The following is a 19,253-nucleotide window of genomic DNA, read 5'->3' on the forward strand; positions in this document are numbered from 1 at the left end:
CCGTCACCGCCCGCCGCCTGCTGTTTGTCACTTCCCCTAGGAGGCCCAGCTCAGCAGCCTCAGTCCCTGGTGGGGTGTGGGCCTGTTTTCTCAGCACATCCCCCATAAATGGGGCACCTGGGATCTCAGCCATGCTCAGGCCCCCCAAGACCTCGCCAGCAGTGGGGGGCACAGAAACAGCTTTGTGGGAAACTCCCCTCGTGCCCAGCTGAGTCAGCCTGAGGAGACAGACTCTCCTTCCTGCTTCCAAGAAAACGGAGCAGCTTCCTCTCCAGGAGAGGGGTGAGGGACCCCCCAAACCACAAAGGTGGAGGAGGGAAGTGACTGGAAAGCCAGGGGTTCCTGGGGGAGGGCCTCCGTGATCCTCAGCCTCTTCCTGCCAGCTGCCTGTCCACACCCAGGGGCAGGGACAAGGGAGCCTGGGTGCTATGACTTGCGGGTTCTTGTCCTGGCCTGCCCACTGGCTGACTCACAGGCAGCCCCCAGCCCAGTTTCCTGGTGAGGGCCCTGTCGGCCAGTGGGCCAGCGGGGAGGGGGGTCGCCAGGCTATTTATAAGAAGGAGAAGTCCCTCCTGCCAAGGCCAAAAGCCCCAGAGAGACCTGTAGGTGGGGGTGGGCGAACTTCCTCCTTATCCAGTCCCCCAGGCCCCGGGCCCCTGGGCATGAGGGAAGCCTGGGCACAGACTCCTCAGCCAGATGCTGGTCTGGAGCCCAGGGCCTGGGCAGTATCCAGATGCTAGTCTGGGCACCCAGGGCAGACGGAGGAGGGGGCTATCCTCACACCCTCCTCACAGGGATGGCCGGCCTTGGCGCCAGTGGGGCGCCAGGTGGTAGCACCCAGGCTAGAAGGGTGAAACTGGCAGGGGCTTGGAACCGGCTGTACCAGCTTAGCTGGGCCCCCGCCCTCCCTCACTGGCCCAATCCCCACCCCCTGGTCAAACACCTGTGCAGAGAGCATGCTGGCCTGCCCCCAGACACACCAGCAGCCCTCTGCCCTGTGCCCAAGCCTGGATAAATGAGACCCTTCTTGAAAGGGCCTGCAGAGCTTGGCATACAGTTGGCACTGCATAAATGCCTCTCTGATTGTCATTATCCACATAAAAAGTGGCTAATGCTCTGGAGCCAGACAGCTCAGATTCTAGGTCAACTCCAGTGCTTATAGCTGTGGGATATCAGGCAAGATCCTTACCTTCTTGTGCCTAAGTTTTCTAGTCTGTTAAATGGGGCTACAGATAGCATGCATTTCGCTGGGTTGTTGGAAGCAGGCAATGAGTTATTCTATGTAAACCACTTAGAAGAGTGCCTGGCCCATGGTAAGAGCCATATAAGTGTTAGCTACTAAAATAATAATTATTATTTCTTAGTCTGTCTGCCTATCTTAAGGGTTTCTGAGTCGTGCTGTCTGCATGACTCTAACCCTGCATCCCTCCCTGCCCTGACCCCCACCCCCCATACATCCACTTTTCCTTGCTGGGTCCTTGGCCTCCATCTCTACCCTTACTGGGCCAGTCTCACCTCTCTCCAGGACTCCCCTGGCATGGCCAGCCTCAGCACTGGTCAGGGCTGACTCACGGTGGCCTCCTGGCCCGTGGGACCTTCAGGTTGGCTTCCTAATATGCTGCCCTCTGGCCAGGCCTGCCCAGCCCCCCGACATTGCCCGCTGCGCCCCCGCAGGGCCCAGCCAGATGTCAGCTGCAGTTATTAGCATGGGCAGGAGACACAGGCCTGGCAGCTTGCCTGCCAGACTCAGCGGCCACTGGAATCTCCCTTGAGCCTGGGGTGGGGGAGGGGAGCAGTTCAAGCAAGGGAGGAGGAGAGGGTGTACCCAGGGATCACAAGGACCCTCCAAAGATGGGGACACCCCCAGCTTCTCATGGGACCTTCCTCCCCAAAGCCACTGCTCTGCTGGACTTCCCCCAGCCCCCAGAGCTCAGTTTCTCTTTTGCTTCTTTCGTTTTCCTTCTTTTCTCCACACTTGGTGAGCTCTGCGCTTGCCCTACAAAGTCTGGCTAGCCCCTCTCCCTCAGCCTCTCTCTACCCTAAAGAAACTTCCATGCTCCCAGAAGACAGAGACCTCACACTCTCTCTTAGTGAGAGAGAGAGAGAGAGAGAGAGAGAGAGACTGAGCTCACCTGTGGTTCTAGGGGCTCACAGCCTATCTGCTTGGAAGTCCCACCTTAAGTCTAACTGGAAGCCTCACCATCTAAACCTTCACCCACTCCTGGGGAAGGGGCTCTGGAGGGGTTCCCTCAGATGAGGGAGACACCTGAGATGAGGGAAAGGATCCCCCTTTTAGGTATTCTGGATGGTGAGGCGACCCGCACACTGAAACAGGACTAGGGCCTGTCACCCACATGAGTGAAGGTGGGGACACCCCAGCCCCTAGGGATGTATGGGGGGAGGGGCCCCAGATCTCCTGGCAGAAGGTAAGGGCTCCCAGCTCGAGGTAGGAGGTAGCCGTGCCAGCCCGCCCAGGCACCGGGGTCGCCTCGAGGCACGGACCCGCCCCCTCCACGCCCGTCGGGCCGGGGGCGAAGTCCGACCCAGGCCCGCGGGCAGGCGGGGACCTGCCAGGCTGGGTCGTGTCGGGCAGGGCCTGGCAGGACGCGGCCCCAGAGCGGCTGGGTGGGGCCGGGCCAGGCGGCCGGGGCTGGTCGGGACTAGCCGTCCTGGGGCTCTGGCGCGCCCTGGGACCTGGCAGATCGGGGCAGCCGGCTCCTGGACGGGGCTCCGGGACAGCGCTAACCCCACCCCTTCCTGTGCCCTTATATGGGCGGCGGCGAGAGACTCCGGGGGCCGCCCCGCCCCCAATCCTGCCCGCGGACTCCGGCCTGTTGCCATGGCGATCAGGCCCCCGGTGAGTCCCCCTCCGTCAGGCCGATGGAATCGTCCCGGACTGCCAGCCTCGGCGATTGCCTCCGGGCGCCAAGGGCTGAACCATTGCTTGAGTGGGGATCGGCGACTGGAGGCCTCTGCGGCGGGTCTTGTTCCACGCCCCTGGCTTCCTCTGGGGTCGCAAGCCCAGGTTCCTCTTACGAGGCGCAGAACCCGGCTGGACCCAGGGCGGGGCGCATGGTCCCGTAGGATTCAAGTGACGGAGGCAGGGCCCGGTTCCTTCCCCCCGGGCTGTTGCCACACTTCCTGCCGCGGCGCTCTTTCCCCAGCCTGTTTCTGAGGAAGGAGTGGGGTTGGGCGACCGCGCCCCGGCCGTCGGGCTGGGTCTAGGCACCAGGAGCCGACACTGTGTCGGTCAAGCCCAGGGTCACTGGGGGAGGTCTCTGGGGTGGGGACAGAGTATACTGGCACCTAGAGGTCACCCACAAGAGGGGGCGCCGATCGTGGAAGATGCAGCAGTCCAGGTCCCCGGGATCCTCAAAAGACCTCCTTCTCTCATGTCTCAACCGGAGACCCTCTGTCAGTACTCTCAGTACTGAAGGGGTGCCCCGACCCTTCTAATTCTCCTCCGTCGGGCCTTCGCAGATGACCCCCAGTGACCTCCAACCTCTGACAGTGTCCTAATCTTCTACCCCACATATTTTCCTTGACTCAGTGTACCCCGGACCCTCACTCACTTTTTCCATACCTAGGTCCCCCCAATTCCTCCCCCTTCCAACTTGTGGGGGACTCTCAGTCTCTCCCATGGACTCCAGGACCCCTACTCATTTTCTGCATAATGGGTCTCCAGCAGCTTCCGTGTACACTTTTGATCGCTCCCCCTCCTCACTTTTCCAGGGTTCAGTTCCTCCCGTGAAAATTCCAGTCCCTCAACTCTTCTGTACCCTGGACCCCCACTCAATTTCTGAGTCAGGCGTCTCCTTACCACTCCCCCATCTACCCTGCTTAACCCTCCTGTCTCTCCTTTGGGGGGTCTCTCAGTGTATTCTCAGCCCTCCAGCCCCTCTGGAAGACTCCAGATCCCTCAGGCCTTTCCGTGTGCAGCTCGGGACCACACCCCTCCCCCCAACACACACACACTTGCTCTGTATCAGTTCCTCGTATCCCTCATCGCGTACTCCAGGGGAGTCATCGCCCTCCCTGAAGCCTCCTCCCGTGTACCTCTGACCGCCCCAGCGCCCCCTTCCTCGCGCACCAGGGTCCTCTGAGCCCCTCCCCCTGCAGTCGCTCCGAGCCACCCAGCCCGTGGCCGCTGTTTACAAGGACACGCGCTTCCTGACAATGACGCGAGCCGCCTCCTCCCCTTCCCCACGCGCCAGGAGGGGGGCGCGGGGGCCCGGCTCGGGCGACCGCCAATCGGAGCGCACTTCCGCAGCTGACAATCGCCGTATAAAGGCGTGTGGCTCCGGCTGAGCGGCCGGGACCTTGAGCGCGTCTAGGCCAGCATCGGAGCCAACGGGGAGCAAGGGGGACGCAACACGAAGAAAGCGAGTGCGCCAGAGGGGGGCAGAGGGGCTAGAGAAGCCGCACAGAGCTTCCGTGCACAGCCGCCTGTTGGCCTCTCTCGGCCCGTACAGGCCCCCGGGAACGCGCGTCCAGACACCTGGTCCAGCCATCTCCGCGGACTGCGCGCGTCTCGCTGCAGCGAGGCCCGGGGCGGCCCCGCAGGGACCCTCAGACCGCCCGGGCCGCCCGGATGTGCACTAAAATGGAACAGCCCTTCTACCACGACGACTCATACGCAGCGGCCGGATACGGCCGGACCCCGGGCGGCCTCTCTCTACACGACTACAAACTCCTGAAACCCAGCCTGGCGCTCAACCTGGCCGACCCCTACCGAAATCTTAAAGCACCCGGAGCGCGGGGCCCCGGCCCAGAGGGCAGCGGTGGCGGCAGCTACTTTTCCAGCCAGGGCTCGGACAGCGGCGCGTCGCTCAAGCTCGCCTCATCGGAGCTGGAGCGCCTGATCGTCCCCAACAGCAACGGCGTGATCACGACGACGCCCACGCCCCCGGGACAGTACTTTTACCCCCGCGGGGGTGGCAGTGGTGGAGGTGCGGGGGGCGCAGGGGGCGGCGTCACCGAGGAGCAGGAAGGCTTCGCCGACGGCTTTGTAAAAGCTCTGGACGACCTGCACAAGATGAACCACGTGACGCCCCCCAACGTGTCCCTGGGCGCCGGCGGGGGGCCCCCGGCCGGGCCCGGGGGCGTATATGCCGGCCCGGAGCCGCCTCCCGTCTACACCAACCTCAGCAGCTATTCTCCAGCCTCTGCGACCTCCGGAGGAGCCGGGGCCACCGTCGGGACTGGGAGCTCGTACCCGACGGCCACCATCAGCTACCTCCCACACGCGCCGCCCTTCGCCGGCGGTCACCCGGCGCAGCTGGGCCTGGGCCGCGGCGCCTCCGCCTTCAAGGAGGAACCGCAGACCGTGCCTGAGGCGCGCAGCCGCGACGCCACGCCGCCGGTGTCCCCCATCAACATGGAAGACCAGGAGCGCATCAAAGTAGAGCGCAAGCGGCTGCGGAACCGGCTGGCGGCCACCAAGTGCCGGAAGCGGAAGCTGGAGCGCATCGCGCGCCTGGAGGACAAGGTGAAGACACTCAAGGCCGAGAACGCGGGGCTGTCCAGCACTGCCGGCCTCCTCCGCGAGCAGGTGGCCCAGCTCAAACAGAAGGTCATGACCCACGTCAGCAACGGCTGCCAGCTACTGCTTGGGGTCAAGGGACACGCCTTCTGAGCGCCCCCCATCCCCCGTACGGACATTTTCCCAACCTGGACGGCTGGGCGCACGCCTCCCATGGGGCGAGGGGGCAGGCGGTGGGCACCGGCCCCGGGGCCTGGGGGCGCCACAAACCACACTGGACTCCTGCCCGCCCGCTCTGCGGCCAGTCCTTCCACCTCGACGTTTACAAGCCCCCCTTCCACGTTTTTTGTGTTTTTTTTTTTTGTATTTTTTTTTTCTGCTGGACTCAATTCATATTGAATATAATATATTTGTGTATTTAACAGGGAGGGGAGGAGGGGGCGATTGCGGCGGAGCTGGCCCCGCCGACCGGTACTCAAGCCCTCGGAGATACTGGGGAGGGGACCCCCGCCCCCTGCCCTCCCCCCCTCTGCACCGTACTGTGGGGAAGAAACTCGCAGTCGGTCTCTAAAGAATTTATTTTAAGACGTGTTTGTGTATGTGTGTGCGTTTGTTGTTCTTACTTTTTATTGAATCTATTTAAGTAAAAAAAAAAAATGGTTCTTTATTAATTTCTGTTGTCTTTTTTTCCAAGCCGGGCGGGCGGAGGGAGGAGAGTACTGGGATGCCCCCACCCCACTGCGGTTTGTGGCTTGCACCTGTAACTGTGTCAATCTCGCCAGCTTTGTTCAGACATCTTGCGTCCCCAGCCTAGGTGTCCAACCCTTCTTGCGTCCCCCGATCTCTCGGGTTGGAAGGTGCAGGGCGGGGACCAGGTCCCGCAACTCCCCAGCACCGGGGTACAGGATGCCCGGGGCGAAACGCGCAGTGCGCAGGCGCGGCCCCGCCCAGCCGCGCTCGCCGGGGCTTTCCCCGCTGACGCTACGGAAGCGCTGTCCAAACATGGGCTGATTCTGCCCAGTGACGCGACGGCGGTCTCTGGGCAGATTCCGGGAATCCCCTCCCCCGCTCTGCCGGGCAGGGCCGCGGCGCCGGGAAAGGGGCCGGGATTTTCCCAGGCTGGCGGCTACCAAGGCCCGGAAAGCCCCAGGCCTGGGTCCAGAGCGTCCGCGGTGGGCGGGCCGCACTCCAGAACCCCGGGAGCCACCCCAGAGTCTCCCGCATCGGGCTGGTGCCTGGGTCCTGCCGAGCCCACGCCAGCTCCGTCTGACCTGACCCGGGCGGGGGTATGCAGTTGCCTGCGCGTCGTTGCCGCCCCGATCCCCTCCCCACCCCCGCCAGGAAGGGCGGTGCCCGCCTGCCAGTTTCCCCTCTCGGGTGCCAGGCCGGGAGCGGGGCGACTGCCAGGTCTGGTCCTGCCGGGGCGGCTGCTCGGGCCGCCGGGCGCCGCCGCCGCCCTCTCATGGGGCTGCCTCCCCCGCAGCTGTGACGGGTGCGAGGGCGGCTGGTGAGCCCCGATGGGGATCTGGCTGGCTTCGGAGCTGGAAGCCCCCAGAGCAGCAGAGAAAAACACAGATCGAGAAACCAAGCCACAGGGGCGAGGTGGGGTAGAACAGACGCTTCATTAATTCATTTATAAAATACTGAACGACCTGGCCCTGGAGTCACAGACTGGACCAGGGCCGACAGACAATAAACAAGCAAACATGATTCGGAGATGGTGGTAAGTGCTAGGAAGAGAAAAAAATGGTCAAAGTGGTAGTGATGGGGCTGGGGAGGTTAGCTGCTTTGGAGAATGGATTGGGAACATGTAACTTTAATGAGGCGTTTTTTCAGCAGCTTTGAATCTGAGCCCTGAGAAAATCCTGAGTAACAGCGTTCTGGCAGAGGGAACAGCACATGCAAAGCTCCTGTGGCCAGAACAAGATCAGCCTGTTAAAGAACAGCAAGAAGGCTGTGTGCTGCAATGGAGTGAACCAGGAGTGGGGAGATGAGGTCAGGGAAGACCACGCAGGGCCTTGGGGACGAGTGTAGATAAAATCCCAAGGCTGAGATGGGTGACCTTGGAGGGCATTAGGCTGGATAGCAATATTAATAATGGGTCTATGGATTAAATGAGCTTGTCAGTCCTGATCTGTGGAAGGAAATGGGGGCTCAGAGTGGCAAAGCCACTTGCCTGAACATGCACAGCATCAAACTGAGCTCCTTCAAACACTGTCTTGCTCCTAACGCCTGCCTCCCAGCCTAACCCTCATCCTTCCACTTCAGGGGCAGAGGCACAGCCCTTCCATCCTGGGGTGGTGTAGAACTTGCCGTAGAGACTGTGTCTCTACCTCAAGCTCCCTCTCTTGGTTCTATGCTCAGGATTGGGTCCCCACCTTCTTCCAGCCCCAGGAACTTGGTCCTAATAACCATTAACAGAGCCCTGAGCTTCACGTACTTCATCTCTTTTAACGTGAAATGGTGAAATGTAGGTTGTCTTTATTCCCATTTTGCTGTTGAAGAGACCCAGGGAAGATCACAGCTCTTAAGCGGCATTTGAACCCAGGCTGGCTGCTGTTTAGGAGTGGGCGCTGCCCTGCATGGCCAGGTTTCAGGTTGTAAGGCAGCCTGGGACTTGCTCCCTGCAAGGGGCAAACAGCGCCATCGCCCCCGGCCCCTCCACCCGTCTTCAGGCCAAGGAGAAAGAGGGAGGAGAGTAAGCAGTGAGCATGATGCAAGGTTGCCACCTTGTGGTGGAGATCAGTAACTACAATGTCAGTTTCCCAGGCCACAGCCTGGAGAAGGGGGTGGGGGGTGGTACCATGCCAGGACAAATCACACCAACACAGACTTACATCTGTCCCTAATACTTTATTAGTCACCTCTAGGCCTGTTCTCAGCTATGTGGGCTCCAAGGAGGGGGTCACCATTCACCAGCTCTCAGCTGGTAGCTTGAGAAGGCCTTGGCCTAGCCCTCTGGGGTCATGGACTGTAGAGTCTGAAGGGGCGTTTCCTGGGTCAGTATGGGGCACCCACGTAGGACCACAGATGGGGGCCAAGAGCCCAAGCTTGCCACCCCTCTGCCAGCCTAGTTGTGTTTGGAGAAATATTCCTTGCTGTCATCCACATTGGGCTTGATTGTGTCACTGCCTGGCATCCAGCCAGCGGGACAGACTGTGGAAAAACAGGGGTGCACATATGAGGCTAGAGTGCCATATCCAAGGTAGAGCAGTAGTGAGGGGACAAAAAGAGGCAAAGCAAGAGCATGAATTGCAGAAGAAGAAGCCTGGAGCCAAGTGGTCCAGGCCTAAGACCATGCCACATGGTAAGAGAAGCCCTCCAAGCCCAGCTGCAGGATTTTCTGACCGACATTTTATTTTATTTATTTATTTATTTTGGCCACACCATGTGGCATGTGGGATCTTAGTTCCCCGACCAGGGATTGAACCCGTGCCCCTGCAGTAGAAGCACAGAGTCCCAACCACTGGACCACCAGGGAAGTCCCTATTTTATTTATTTTTTTGGCCACACTGCGACATGTGGGATCTTAGTTCTCCAGACCAGGGATTGAACCCGTGCCCCTGCAGTAGAAGCACAGAGTCCCAACCACTGGACCACCAGGGAAGTCCCTATTTTATTTATTTTTTTGGCCATGCCGTGTGGCTTGTGGGATCTTAGTTTCCCCAACCAGGGGAAACTCGAGCCCTCGGCAGTAAAAGTGCAAGAGTCCTAACCACTGGACCACCAGGGAATTCCCTGGCTGACTTTTTTTTTTTTTTTTTTTTTTTTTGCAGTACGCGGGCCTCTCACTGTTGTGGCCCCTCCCATTGCGGGGCACAGGCTCAGCGGCCATGGCTCACGGGCCCAGCTGCTCCGCGGCATGTGGGATCTTCCCGGACCGGGGCACGAACCCGTGTCGCAGGCAGACTCTCAACCACTGTGCCACCAGGGAAGCCCTCCTGGCTGACATTTTAATTTCTTTCTGGCTCCTTTAATCGCATCTTTCTCTCTTAGCCCCAGCCCCAATGGACTTTGAGGGCCTGTGGTCAGGCTGTGGCCTTCACATGAGAAGATACTCTGATCCAACTAACATTCAAGCCTGCCTTGGTACAGGCCTTCTCAAATACCTTCTATAGATTTCTATTACCACCCCAGCTCCCCACCCTTATATTGGGGTATCTCTCCCACCAGACTAGAAACTTCCTGCAGACAAGGCCCTGAGTTAAATCTTCTTTGGGGCCCTCACATCCACCCCACGAAAGCGACAGAGTGGGCAGTGAATGTATGTGTGCATGACAGAAGGGCTGCATATGTACCCATGTGTGAACACATGTGAATGTGGGTTTCGGCTCACCTTCCCCGTGCTCATCTGTGTACTGGAAGGCCTGGACCAGCCGCAGAGCCTCATCCACGGAGCGCCCCACAGGCAAATCATTGATGGTGATCTGGCGAAGGACGCTCTTGCCATCGATGATAAAGAGGCCCCTGAGATATCAGAGTTCACAGTGAGGAGCCAGAGTTCCCACTGTCAGGACCCAGGGAGGGAGCACCGTCTTCCTGCTAGCCACAGGGCTGGGGGCAAGGAGGGCATCACCCAAGAGCGATCCCCTCACTCTGAGGATGGGGGCTTCCTGAGGGTCTCACAGTACCTGTAGGCGATGCCCTCATCTTCCTTCAGCACGCCATAATCACGGGACAAGCTTCTGGTTACATCAGCCAGCAGAGGGATGTTCAGGGGGCCCAAGCCTCCCTCCTTCCGGGGGGTGTTGATCCTGTGGGTGGGGGAGAGAGGGCTGGGACCTCAGGATGCCTGGCACAGCAGGGTCCTCACCCTTTGGGCCTGGATGTGATAAGGGCTGGAGAGGGGGTGCTGGAGGTGAGAGATAAGGGGCTTTTGAGCAATCCCCGGGGAGCACCACCCACCCCACCCTCAAGTGGGTGCTGGGGCTGCTTCTCACAGCTGGGAAGACTAAGCTAATACTCTAGCAAAGTGGCTTCACATGTGCTGGTGGTTTCCAGCACCTTGAGGCAGAGAACCTGCCTTAGAGTCCCAGTCCTCCTCTCTCTAGCTCTGTGTCATTGGGCCCAGCCCTTCACTCTCTTGAACTGGAGTTTCCACTTTGCTGAAATAGCTCATGGAGAGAGGGTGTGTTGCCCTAAGTGAAAAAAAGCATCTGCCAACTCTCTACGCCACGAAACTAGTTTCCAAAAGCTAATTACTGTCATCATCATTGAGAACTTGGGAATCACTATTTCCATTATTTTCTTGATGGGAAAGGGAGGCGCAGAGATTGAGCACCGGCCATGAGAACACACAGCTCAGACCCTATAGAGGTGTAGGTTTAGCTGCACCCTTCCTCCTTACTGGTCCCCACTCATACCAAGCCAGGTGGGTGAACTGAGAGTCGACAGAGACGCCCAGCACATCGCAGTCCAGCTTGTGAAACTCCTCGGCACGCTCACTGAAAGCGATGATCTCCGTGGGGCACACAAAGGTAAAGTCCAGCGGGTAGAAAAAGAGGACCAAGTATTTTCCTGGGGAAGGGAGTGGTAATAGACAAGGAGTTAGGGCTCAGTCCCTCTAAAGCCTGTGCCCCGCCCCCACCAGGCCCCCTCCAGGCCGCCCTCACCTTTGTAGTCTGAAAGCTTCACCTCCTTGAAGGCGCCATCCACCACGGCGGTGGCCTGGAATTCCGGGGCGGGCTTTCCGATGTGCGCGTTGCCGGAGGTCATGACTGAAAGCCGAGACCCCCGCCTGGTCAGTGCGCCCTGGATGACCCTTTGTCCTCGCTTCCCAAGGTCACGCTGCGTACCGGGCCCAGTTACTGAGTCAGAGCGGCGGAGGCAGCAGCACTGCCTCGCACCCTCTCCGGGAACAGGTTGGCACGGCCTTGAGACTTTGGGAGATCCGCCCCCCTGGACAGCTAGAGGGGCCGGGCAGCTGCCGGCCGGGCAGCTGCCGGCCGGCCCCCAGTTAGCGTGTCGGCCTGAGCGCGGTCGCGCAAGCCCACCGCCCCAGGAGGAGATGCCGCGAGCTGGGGGCGGGGAGCCTGGGGATGCGGCCTGTACTCCAAGGCTCTGGCCTCGGTTTTCCCCGCAAGGACAAAGGCAGCCACTACGGCGGGCGGAAAACAAAGGCGGCCAGCGCTGAGGTCTGGATAGGGCCCGAGCTGCTCCAAGGGGGCTCCCCGCAGCCCGATGCACTCCAGGTGTCCATACCTGCGTGGGAAAGGGCGGGACGCACGGACTCGCAGACGCACAGACTCGCTTTCGCAGGGCGAAGTGAGTCCTGGGCCTTGGAGCCTTTTATATTAGGCCCGAACCATGACGCATAGGGCGGAGGGGTGGGCAGACGAGCGGAGCGGTCGGGTCCACTGCAAGAGCAGGGGAGGGAAAGCCGGCCGCGACCACTTGCCCGCGAGCGGCAGGGGGAGACGCGCAGCCGCCGGCCCCGACCACTGCGTCGGCCCGCGGGGGTGATGCGCGGGGCTCCTCTTTGGAGCGCGCTGGGGTCGGTTGAGTCCGGCATGACCCGGAGCGGTGTGGCACTACTGCTGCCTCTCATGCTCCTGCTGCTGGCAACCCCTGCCCAGGTCTCCCCCGACTACCAATACTTCGGCGAGCAGGGAGAAGGAGACACCTGGGAGCAGCTGCGGCTGCAGCATCCGGAGAAAGGTAACTGCAGGCTGCGGCTGTGATAGTGCAGAAAGGTGCTTCATTGCCCCACTTCACCATCTGGCTGCAAATAGACCCTCCTTCAGGAACTTCAAATCTCTGCCCAGCTATGCACTGGCGGCCCCCCTCGGGCTGATTACTTTTCTCTGAGGCTCAGTTTTCTCATCTGTAAATTGAGATAGAGACTGTCTTTAAGCAGCCTACACGGGGAGAGGGGACGTGAGCAGGCAATAAATACCGACGCAGACATATCCATAAACTCATGGATAAGTGCTGGGAAAGGCGGAGATAGAAAAGGGAGGGTGCAGATAAACTTCTGAAGTCAGAGATGGCCCGGCTGAAGATAGGTAACCAATGCAGTTGGAATGACAAGCAAAAGCCCCAAATGCGAAGATTTAGGGGGTAGAGTGCATCAGGGAGTTGGAACAGCAAGTGCCAAGGCCAAAAGGCCTGACAGGGGACTGGAAGGAGGCCAGTGTTGTCTGGCAGAGGCTTGGTGAGGGCATGAGGTGTCAGGACTTTGTGAGCCACAGATTTGCGCTAAGACCTGTCAACTAGGGCTGTAGGGAAGAGTCAGTAAAAGAAGGGTTGTGAAGGGTCTGATAAACGTTGTAGCTGCTTTGAAAGTGATCAGAATAATTGTTTTTGTATTATGTGCTAGCACATCACCAGGGGCTTTATTTTTATTTTTATTTTTTCCGGTATGCGGGCCTCTCACTGCTGTGGCCTCTCCCGTTGCGGAGCACAGGCTCCGGACGCGCAGGCTCAGCGGCCATGGCTCACGGGCCCAGCCGCTCCACGGCATGTGGGATCTTCCCGGACCGGGGCACGAACCCGCGTCCCCTGCATCAGCAGGCGGACTCTCAACCACTGTGCCACCAGGGGAGCCCACCGCCAGGGGCTTTAAGTACCTTCATTATGACAATTATGTCATTTAGTTTACCACCTGGCAACCCTGCTGGTCAGGTGACACTGTGCCAGTTGGACAGGCTCAAGATCATGCCCTTGAAGAGAGGAGTCATGTTCAGATGGTGGACACCAAGGGTGTTGTACCACATTCCCAACTGGACAGGCAGGCACAGGTGGGAAGTGTCATTTTGCAGTCCCTCTGGGCCATTCACCAGTTGTGTGAATGGCGAAGGGTGGCTTGTTCTCTCTAAGTCTCAGTTTCCCCACCTGGGACTAATGGTAAGATTAGAGATAATCTATGGCGGGGTACCTGGCACAGAAGCACAACTGAGCAAATACGAACTGTTGTGATTTGTTAGTGTCTTTATCCTCCTCCCTCCCTGGGGGGCGGGGGGGAAAGGTTCCTTCCTACCTGGCCCTCCATCCCTAGACTTGGAAGACTCTGCCCTTGGCCCGTGGGGAAAGTGGCGCTGTTTCTGCGACCTGGGCAAGCAGGAGCGTAGCCGCGAGGCTGTGGGCACAGCGCCGGGCCCGGTGTTCATGGACCGCGAGAATCTGGTTCAGGTGCGGCCCTGCCGGCAACGAGATTGTTCATCCTGCGAGCCGAACGACTGCGACTGGAGGTCCTGAGCCCGGGTGAGCCTCGGGCGCGGAGGAGGCGGGGCCGGGGCTGGTAGGCAAATCCGGGGCCGCGGGTCCCCAGGGTGGGCGGGGAGAGAGGAAGGGCTGTGGGGGGCGGGTACGAGGCGGGCCTAGAAGAGGGAACAATGGGGCACTAAATCTGGGGCTTGAGCGCAGCATGGGAAGGGAGAGCTGAGTCAGGAGATGTGAGCCCCGCTGATATCCGAGGAGAAAGGAAGAAAGGTGGTGGGGTCGGGGAGGGGAAAACGGAGATGGAGGAACTGGGACCCTGATGAGGAACAGAAACCCACAGTCTGAGGGCGTGAGCTCTGTTGAGAGCAGGGAATAGAAAGAGACATGTCGTTGGAGTGGTGGACAAATCTGGGAGGCGTGCTCCTCGCTAAAACTTGGGAGAAGGGTGGGAGAGGGGGCGGGAGCATGAACCCCGAATTGGGGATGGAGGGGAAAGGAGTCTGCATGGTGGGCGGAGACTCTGAGCCGGAGTCTGTAGAGGTCTGGGATCTCGGTTCGGGGTTAGGAGAGACAGCCCGGATGAGAGAGAGGGTAGAAAGCAGGCGAGAGGCGGGGGGGTGGCTCTCCCGGTGAGCTACGGAGACAGGGAGTTGGGGGACTCCAAGTCCGAAGGTTTGAGCCCAGCGTGAGCCAGGATACCTAGTCCAGGGGGCTTAGACTGTGTGGAGTGGCAGGGACCTCGAGTACAAAGAACCTGAAACCAGATGGGGGACAGGAACTCAGTGATGCGGACACCGTATTCTGGGAGTCTAGTGGTATCTGACCTAGGCTCTGACCGGGTCGAATCCTTCAAAGCCCCCCTCAATTTCCCCTTTATTTCCCTCTCCTCCCACTAGCCCCGGCGGGCGGAGCTCCAGTGACACCCGGGAGGAGCTTGGAAAGCGACCCCGCCCATCCAGTTGCCCAACCGCAGAGCTCGGTGGTCAGCCTCGGAAACTACAATTCCCAGGAAGCTGCACGGCAGCGACGTCGGTGTGTGCTGCGCAAAAGTCAACGGCGGCGGGAACATTTGGGGCGTGTCTTGCGCGGCGATTGGTCGAGAGCTAGCACTGCCTCGGGGCCCGCGGAAAAAGCGCGCAGAGACCTTTCCCTGCAGACTTTGTTCCTGCCGCTGGTGGCGGCGGCTGAGGCAGCATGGATCTCAGCGAGCTGGAGAGAGACAATACGGGCCGCTGTCGCCTGAACTCGCCTGTACCTTCTGTGTGCTGCAAGGAGCCCTGCGTCCTGGGCGTCGATGAAGCGGGCCGGGGCCCGGTGCTGGGTGCGCCCCTAGGGCCGGGTGGGGGAGGGACGTGGTAAGGTGGATGCAAGTTGCACTGGAACAGGAGCTGGGATTGCACCGCACTCGGGGGTGGGGGTGGGGGTGGGGGTGATAGTGGTGATGGCGATGGCATTTGTGATGGCACCGAAAAAAAAAGCGGTGATGATGGAATAGAGATGGCGGCTTTCACGGGCTCACTGTTTGGACCCCCACTTCCCCAGGCCCCATGGTCTACGCCATCTGCTATTGCCCCCTGTCCCGCCTGGCAGATCTGGAGGCCCTGAAAGTGGCAGGTGAGCCCTGGGGTAGATCTAGGGAGGCGGTTCCTGGGCATGTTCAGGGGCGGGTGGAAGCTGGAGGGGGAGAGCAGGAACTGGGGGAACCATCCGCTCCCCTTCTCTCCCAACCCTACACCCAGACTCAAAGACCTTGTCGGAGAGCGAGCGGGACAGGCTCTTTGCGAAAATGGAGGAGGACGGAGACTTTGTGGGCTGGGCACTGGACGTGCTGTCTCCAAACCTCATCTCTACCAGCATGCTTGGGCGGTGAGGGGTCCCGGGGGGTGGGGGGGCAGCCATCATGGACTGGAAGGGATGGGTGGCAGGAACGATGTTGACTGGGCTCTGTCTACCACCACAGGGTCAAATACAACCTGAACTCCCTGTCTCATGATACAGCTACTGGGCTGGTGCAGTATGCGTTGGACCAGGGTGTGAAAGTGGCCCAGGTGAGCTAACTGTTGGTTGGGTTGTCCCCATTTAATCACCTCAGGATAAAATAGGAGTATAGAAGTGCGATGGACGATTCTGCGTCTGACATATCTGGAGTACCTCAGGAGTGTGTGTTACTGCTGTTGATGTCCTACTGTTTTTCCTACCTTAAATGTGTGCCCCACTGAAGACCATGGTGGGGCCCCCAACCTCACCCCCATCTAATCTATTTCCATATCCTACAGGCTCAGTGTCTAGAACGAATCCCGTATCTGTTCCCCCTGCCTGCAGTCTGTATCGTAGCCCAGGGCACCCTCCCCTCCTGGATACCTGCCCCATCCTCCTCCGGCCCCTCCCCTACAATGTGCTTCCCACACAGCAGACAGTCATTTACGTTTTTGAAATGTAAATCTCGACGTTTAATTTTCTGAACACAGTGGGAATTAAATCAGGAAAATTTACAGGCAAGTGGAGAATGAGATTAAATCACCAGAGAGAAATATAAATTGGCATTGCATCGAATGCTGCAAGGCAAAGAACAGACCGTTTTGAGAGAATCACAAGGGTAAATATACTTGAGATAGAGAATGTAACAAGGGAGGCCTTGCTGAGGATGTGGCTGAGGTCCAGGGCTGGAATGTGGAGCTGACGATGCAGTACTGAAGGAGACAGACAAGGAGCCTGTCCTCGGGTTCATGACCAAATCAGAGGAGATGGATGGGCAGCTGGTAAGCAAATAGTAAAGGTGATTTTTGAGAAAAATAAATGCTCTGGAGATTACTTTTCTTGTTACTTTTCTGACCTCATTCCTGTTCTAGACATGTGGTCTCCATACTGCTGTCCAGCGTACTTGACATGGTCTCACCTCAGGGCCTTTGCACTAGAACACTTTCCCACATCTCCTTATGGCTCATTCCCTCATTTCCTTCAGGCCTTTATTCAGATGTCACCGCCTCAGGATGACCTTCCCTGAACACCCCCAAATTGTTTAAAATTATAATCTCTTCTGGGCTTCCCTGGTGGCGCGGTGGTTGAGAGTCCGCCTGCCGATGCAGGGGGCGTGAGTTCGTGCCCCGGTCTGGGAGGATCCCACATGCCGCGGAGCGGCTGGGCCCGTGGGCCATGGCCGCTGGGCCTGCGCGTCCGGAGCCTGTGCCCCGCAACGGGAGAGGCCACAACAGTGAGAGGCCCGCGTACCGCAAAAAAAAAAAAAAAAAAAAAAAAAAAAAATTATAATCTCTTCTGGATTTCCCTTATTCTTTATTATTTATCCTGTTTGTTGTCTGTGGCCCTCACCAGGGTGTCTACTCTGGCGTGTTTACTGCTATGTCCCCAACACGTAGAGCAGCCCATGGCATGCAGTAGGTGCTTAATAAATGTAGAATGGATATAGTGTGATCAGGAAAAGCCTCTTTAGAGGGTGATATTTGAGCTGAGACCCCTGAGAGGAAGATGCAGCCTGGGCATGAACTGAGGACGAATATTCCAGGCAGCGGGAACATCAAGTGCAAAGGCTGTGAAGTTGGATCATCTACACAGTTGTTTTTCTGGATGTTTGTTGAATGAATACATTTCTGTCACCATGGCAGGTGTTTGTGGACACTGTGGGGCCCCCAGAAACATACCAGGAGCGGCTGCAGCAGCGCTTTCCTGGTGTTGAGGTGACAGTCAAGGCCAAGGCAGATGCCCTCTATCCCGTGGTCAGTGCCGCCAGTATCTGTGCCAAGGTTAGGCCCCTGCCGGCCATGGCCAGCTCCCAGCATCCCCCTGGGCAGGAGGCAAGCATGGCTGCTTCCTGGGGAGGGAGATCCCAAGTGCCTATGTTGCCCACAGGTGGCCCGAGACCAGGCTGTGAAGAACTGGAAGTTTGTGGAAAAACTGCAGGACCTGGACACTGATTATGGCTCAGGCTACCCCAGTGGTGAGCAGATGGCAGTGACAATAAACTAAAAAGGCAGGCTTGGCATGCTTCTGAGGTTTTCTAAGTTGTTCTGACCACCGCAGTCTGCAGCAGAAGAGGCTGAGGCCCGGACAGGGGGGCCACTGGCTTATGGCCAAAATGTGGCCAAGTTGGGTTCCAGCTGGCAGATTCCCTCCTCCCTTCTCCCTCCCTCCCTCTCTGCTCTCTCTCTGGAGCCCCAGTGAAGGACTGAGACTCAGGATGGGCATCTGTCCATTTGTTAAGGGGCAAAGGGCAGAGTGAGGGGTACTGGCTCCTGTCCAGTGCTGTCCAGTGGCCCCAGCTTGAATCCATTGTTTTCTCTTCATTAGGAGGCTCAGTCTCCCTGTTTGTAAAGTGGAAATGATCGTGCCCCTCCCCTCCAGCTCTCCCAAAGACACACAAGGGCAGAGGCGAAGAAGAATCAGTGGCTGGGTTCAAGGAACCCTTTGGTAGTTGGGTGGGGCAACACAGCAAGTCTGTGATTGGAACTTAGGTGAGGCCAAAGGGAGGAAACCAGGTCCAGGCCAAAGACACTTTGGGCAGTGTTCAGTGCTTACTGAACACCTGGTATGTGACCTGCAGGGCCAAGCCCTGGGGATTTAGCCATGAGCAAGACAAACAAGGACCTCCCTGTGCCCACTGAGTTCGTGGTTACATGGGAGAGATGGGCATTAACTCAGTGGTCCACAAATGCTGGTTCAATGCCTCATGTCCTTGGGGAGGTAAGGGAGATGTCTCAAGGGCAGTCTTCTTAAACTGCACCATGAGCAACTGTTGGCCAGGCAAAGAGTCAGGGGGAGCTGCTTGTGCAAAGGTCCTGAGGCAGGAAGATGTCTCAGACAGTGGGCGGTGCTTCAGGTACTCCAGAGGAGGCCTGAGATGAGGTGGTAGGGCCTCAGATGCCAAGCTGAGAAGCTGGGACATTATGGCAGGGCTCAGGGCTATCACATTGTCCACCCTACCCTTCCCCCAGATCCCAAGACAAAAGCGTGGTTGAGGGAGCACGTGGACCCTGTGTTCGGCTTCCCCCAGTTTGTCCGGTTCAGTTGGCGCACAGCCCAGAGCATCCTGGAGAAGGAGGCAGAAGACGTTACATGGTAGGTGTCCTGGAGGTGCTATGAGGAAGGAGGGTGAGAAGCCAGGGCTCAGCGCTGCCTGAGAGGGCCGATTCCCCAGAAGTCAGTGTCGCCACCTCTCTCCCACAGGGAGGACTCGCAGACAGGGGATCAGGAGGGACTCAAGAGGATCAAGTCATACTTCAGCAAAGGCCCCCGCGCCCGCCTCCCCCATCGGTACTTCCAGGAGCGGGGCCTGGAGTCAGCCACCATTCTCTAGCAGCCAGCCTGTACTCCCTTCACCTGCTCCCACACCGACCCCACGCCCAGTTTGTGATTAAAATTCTTCAAGGAAAACTAAGTGTGGAGGTTCTGCTTTGGGGTGGCAGTAGGGTGGAGGTGTGCTCTGTCTGCATCTGGACCGAGTTGTTGACTTCTAGAACCTAAACAGGATGGACATTGATTGATTGATTTGATTTGATTTTTTAAAAATATCTATTTATTTGGCTGCACTGGGATCTTAGTTGCGGCATGCGGGATCTAGTTCCCTGACCAGGGATTGAACCCGGGTCCCCTGCATTGG

At 58.7% G+C, this 19,253-nt stretch overlaps 4 protein-coding genes across 7 annotated transcripts; 3 read left to right on the plus strand and 1 right to left on the minus strand.

Moving 5' to 3' along the window:
- The first annotated feature begins 4,303 nt into the window (after positions 1–4,303).
- On the plus strand, positions 4,304–6,153 carry JUNB (JunB proto-oncogene, AP-1 transcription factor subunit). Its single transcript, XM_007103596.4, has one exon. It carries the CDS (start codon positions 4,592–4,594, stop codon positions 5,633–5,635), a length of 1,044 nt encoding a protein of 347 aa, XP_007103658.2. The 5' UTR covers positions 4,304–4,591; the 3' UTR covers positions 5,636–6,153.
- A 2,162-nt stretch (positions 6,154–8,315) lies between these two features.
- Positions 8,316–11,993, minus strand: PRDX2 (peroxiredoxin 2). Of its 2 annotated transcripts, none has more exons than XM_007103600.3 (6): positions 11,684–11,993; positions 11,095–11,199; positions 10,846–10,999; positions 10,114–10,236; positions 9,819–9,949; positions 8,316–8,638 (listed from the first exon to the last, which is right to left on the minus strand). In XM_007103600.3, exons 1-6 carry the CDS (start codon positions 11,991–11,993, stop codon positions 8,553–8,555), a joined length of 909 nt encoding a protein of 302 aa, XP_007103662.2. In that variant the 3' UTR covers positions 8,316–8,552. The 2 variants fall into 2 exon arrangements, with proteins under 2 accessions (XP_007103662.2, XP_007103663.1); XM_007103601.4 differs by having other exon boundaries at positions 11,095–11,269; positions 11,684–11,758.
- On the plus strand, positions 11,944–14,675 carry THSD8 (thrombospondin type 1 domain containing 8). Its single transcript, XM_055082061.1, has 3 exons — positions 11,944–12,139; positions 13,479–13,684; positions 14,539–14,675. The coding sequence occupies exons 1-2, from the start codon at positions 11,944–11,946 to the stop codon at positions 13,676–13,678; spliced, it is 396 nt and encodes a 131-aa protein (XP_054938036.1). The 3' UTR covers positions 13,679–13,684; positions 14,539–14,675.
- Positions 14,676–14,829: 154 nt separating this feature from the next.
- RNASEH2A (ribonuclease H2 subunit A) lies at positions 14,830–19,015 on the plus strand. Of its 3 annotated transcripts, none has more exons than XM_007103597.4 (8): positions 14,830–14,963; positions 15,185–15,256; positions 15,382–15,508; positions 15,603–15,690; positions 17,263–17,400; positions 17,507–17,594; positions 18,589–18,712; positions 18,821–19,015. In XM_007103597.4, the coding sequence occupies exons 1-8, from the start codon at positions 14,837–14,839 to the stop codon at positions 18,948–18,950; spliced, it is 894 nt and encodes a 297-aa protein (XP_007103659.1). In that variant the 5' UTR covers positions 14,830–14,836; the 3' UTR covers positions 18,951–19,015. The 3 variants fall into 3 exon arrangements, with proteins under 3 accessions (XP_007103659.1, XP_007103660.1, XP_023990113.1); XM_007103598.4 differs by having other exon boundaries at positions 17,263–17,373; XM_024134345.3 differs by lacking the exon at positions 17,263–17,400.
- The last annotated feature ends 238 nt before the right edge of the window (positions 19,016–19,253 follow it).

The sequence above is a fragment of the Physeter macrocephalus genome, unplaced genomic scaffold (genome assembly GCF_002837175.3).
Source record: "Physeter macrocephalus isolate SW-GA unplaced genomic scaffold, ASM283717v5 random_7, whole genome shotgun sequence".
In the NCBI taxonomy this organism is placed as follows: Eukaryota; Metazoa; Chordata; class Mammalia; order Artiodactyla; family Physeteridae; genus Physeter; species Physeter macrocephalus.

Bases quoted from the DNA above. Each gene is read 5' to 3' on its own strand.
- JUNB (XM_007103596.4), top strand. From the start codon at position 4,592: ATGTGCACTAAAATGGAACAGCCCTTCTACCACGACGACTCATACGCA.
- THSD8 (XM_055082061.1), top strand. From the start codon at position 11,944: ATGCGCGGGGCTCCTCTTTGGAGCGCGCTGGGGTCGGTTGAGTCCGGC. The intron at 12,140-13,478 runs GTAACTGCAGGC...CTCCATCCCTAG, and splicing joins GCTGCAGCATCCGGAGAAAG to ACTTGGAAGACTCTGCCCTT.
- PRDX2 (XM_007103600.3), bottom strand. From the start codon at position 11,993: ATGCCGGACTCAACCGACCCCAGCGCGCTCCAAAGAGGAGCCCCGCGC. The intron at 11,000-11,094 runs GTGAGGGCGGCC...TCCCTTCCCCAG, and splicing joins GAAGCTTTCAGACTACAAAG to GAAAATACTTGGTCCTCTTT. The intron at 9,950-10,113 runs GTACTGTGAGAC...CTGATATCTCAG, and splicing joins GATGAGGGCATCGCCTACAG to GGGCCTCTTTATCATCGATG.
- RNASEH2A (XM_007103597.4), top strand. From the start codon at position 14,837: ATGGATCTCAGCGAGCTGGAGAGAGACAATACGGGCCGCTGTCGCCTG. The intron at 17,401-17,506 runs GTTAGGCCCCTG...TGTTGCCCACAG, and splicing joins CCGCCAGTATCTGTGCCAAG to GTGGCCCGAGACCAGGCTGT. The intron at 18,713-18,820 runs GTAGGTGTCCTG...TCTCTCCCACAG, and splicing joins GAGGCAGAAGACGTTACATG to GGAGGACTCGCAGACAGGGG.